At 31.1% G+C, this 2,985-nt stretch overlaps 1 protein-coding gene across 1 annotated transcript; it reads left to right on the forward strand.

Moving 5' to 3' along the window:
- Window positions 1-255: 255 nt before the first annotated feature.
- LOTGIDRAFT_175046 (hypothetical protein) lies at window positions 256-1,859 on the forward strand (the record flags this gene model as incomplete). Its single annotated transcript, XM_009055163.1, has 2 exons — window positions 256-309; window positions 1,608-1,859. The coding sequence occupies 2 exons, from the start codon at window positions 256-258 to the stop codon at window positions 1,857-1,859; spliced, it is 306 nt and encodes a 101-aa protein (XP_009053411.1).
- Window positions 1,860-2,985: the final 1,126 nt, after the last annotated feature.

The following is a 2,985-nucleotide window of genomic DNA, read 5'->3' on the forward strand; positions in this document are numbered from 1 at the left end:
TAAACTGCCTGTCTGTCTGTCAGACTGTACCAGCTGTTTACCTGGGCTAATTAATTGTGGTATGTAGTCTAGAAGGTCTGTAATGCTGTTCAGAGATAAAAAAAAAAAAGCATAAGTAGGAATTTTCTCCTCTAATTCAAGTTCTATTTCAAGTTCTGAATTCAACTGAGCGGACAGTCTGCTTACAAATTTTGGTTTAATTTCCCAACCAGCTGTCCTGATGGTGAACGTATATCTGATACACACGTGAACAACATGAGTGTTATAAACAGAGAACAGATGTTAATTTTCTCTAACAAACACTATGAAGTGTGTGAAGGAGATGACAATTGACTTTAGGGGAGCTTGAGCAACGCCCACTATAGTGTTTAACTACTGGAGCCTGTATCACTCTGAGACGTTCTAGAGTTAAAGTAAATACTGTCCAGTATAATAAGGTACCAGCAGGACACCAGACGTGATATATGAAAGTAAAATTACCGAGTTATTAAAACAACAGCCTATGATTGATATCACTCACACATTGTTCATAATCAAATCATGTTTAATTACTTTCTACATCAAAGATAATTAATTAAATAATGATGTAGTGTTTGGCTTGATTAATCGTCTACAACCTTTATTCTTTCTCTTATCTCGACCGGTGAAATAATCTTCAAAAACTTCTCTCTACTGATGTTTAGGTTAACGGTTTTTTTCTGGTAAAGGTTTTTTGCTTGGTTAAATTACAGAGCTCATTGTTAAAATGAAATCTTGCCTTGTTCTATAAGTTGTTCTTTGTTGTATTTTAAATTAGGGTCTTGATACCTGTGAGATGTTGGACTGCAATCTTAGAACATATTGAGTTTTTTTTTGTAGAGACTAAAAGAGATTTTTGCTTCGATTAATATTTAATATTGATTTATTCTGATGTAAAAAAGGAAAGTTATTTTGATAAGTTCTAGGTAGGGCAGTGTCGCTTTATTTTGAAGATAGTTGAAAGACTGGTTGCTTCGATTAATTACAGAACTAATAATTCTAAATGATTCTTGCTTTGTTCTAGTGTTTAAATTAGTTTTTTAGATTAGGTCTTGTTACTGTCTTGTTACTGTCTTGTTACTGTCTTGTTAGATGTTGAACCACGGTGATGCAACGTTATGTTTTCCTGGTAAAGGCTAACCGAAATTTCAGTGATTATTATATCAATAATTAAATGTCGTGTTGGTAAATTTCTGTTTTGTTTTGTAAGGGGTAATAAGAGAGGTGAGTTTATTGTTTCAGTTTGAATAGGTATTCTAGTTCTCGATGGTTTGAATGTTTTCACATCTAGACCTGTTGGTGTTTGTTTCACTTCTCTTGACTTGTAATAAACTCTCGAGACTATAGTATATTCCCTTTAATTCCAACCAAGCTACGAAAAAAAACTGTTACCCTTGTTAGTGCTTTCGTGAGTTGGCCCGGTGTCTGCTCTCACCCTTTTACATCTAACCATCGGAGACGACGTGAAATACCCAACAATTTCTAATAACATCCTTAAAACCCCTAACCCCTAATCCTTACCCCTATTCCTTACCCCTAATCCTGACTCCTAATCCTAACCTCTAATCCAAATATTTTGATATTTTCAGATGAATAGATGTACAGCTTGTTTAGTTTTGGTCCTGGTTGTTATCCTAACTGTGAACGCTGTTCAGAGTGCCAGAGGAAACGGTCGACAGCGTCCACAGTTATTTGGTCGACATGGTGTACGTCCTGGTATGAACGGTTTGGTATTTGGAAAGAGAAATTCCGAGAGCCAAGAAATGCAGCAAGATTGTTGGAGTTCGCTCAATTTATGTTTAAAAGTTATATTAAATAATGGGGATATGGAAGAAGTTTAGAAAATATAAAAAACTGAAAAAAAACAGGCGAGTTGTTCATTATAATGTTAATCCGTCCCAAACCCTCCAGTTTCATTTAGTAAAATCTTCCAGCTGTCAAACCGGATTAACTAGCTTATTTTGAAAGGGGTGGTCTTTCTTCTTCCATACGTGCAATTTTAACATACTTTCAATCTCTGACTTTAGCGGTAAAAGTTAATGTAAATTGGTGCATGAAAATAAATAGATTTTTTTGGATAAAGTCAGTCTTGGTATAAAGTTGTTAATTTATTTAAATACATATTATATATCAAAGTTAACACGTCTCTTCAGTGATGGTTAATACTGTTCTCATCTCCTCACTTTCATTTTATTTTATTGTGGACGAATCGGGTGTCGGATGTTCATTCTGAAAAGACAATATTAAGACTAAGATATCGCTTTCTATTTTTACTCTGTAATAATTTACTTATAGAGGTAATAAACTAATCTATAATTTAGTTTGCGTGGACTGATATTTCATTAACTCAAGTCTGTAACTAAAAAACAAATCTTCAAATCTTTAAAATATAAATACAGACGACTATTTGAAGTTTCTAGGATAGTTTAACACATTGTGTGGTGTAAAAACGTTTTAAATTCTGATGTCTTTCTATTGATATGTCAGAGTAATTTGATTCACTCTATTGAGTTGACAAGATGGCGATATCAGTGGAAATTTCAATGATTCCAAACAGTTTAAAAAAAAACACCGATATTTAACTTAGTCAAGACGAAGAAAGATTTGACTTTAATAAACTGGGTTTCTATTATCATTATTATTATTATCATTATCATTATCATTATCATTATTATTATTATCATTATCATTATCATTATCATTATTATCATTATCATTATCATTATTATCATCATTATCATTATCATTATCATTATTATCATTATCATTATTATTATCATTATCATTATTATTATTATCATTATCATTATTATCATTATTATCATTATCATTATCATTATCATTATCATTATTATCATTATCATTATCATTATTATCATCATCATTATTATTATTATTATCATTATCATTATTATTATTATTATTATTATTATTATCATTATCATTATTATTATTATCATTATCATT

Source organism: Lottia gigantea (genome assembly GCF_000327385.1).
Source record: "Lottia gigantea unplaced genomic scaffold LOTGIsca_235, whole genome shotgun sequence".
NCBI lineage: Eukaryota > Metazoa > Mollusca > Gastropoda > Lottiidae > Lottia > Lottia gigantea.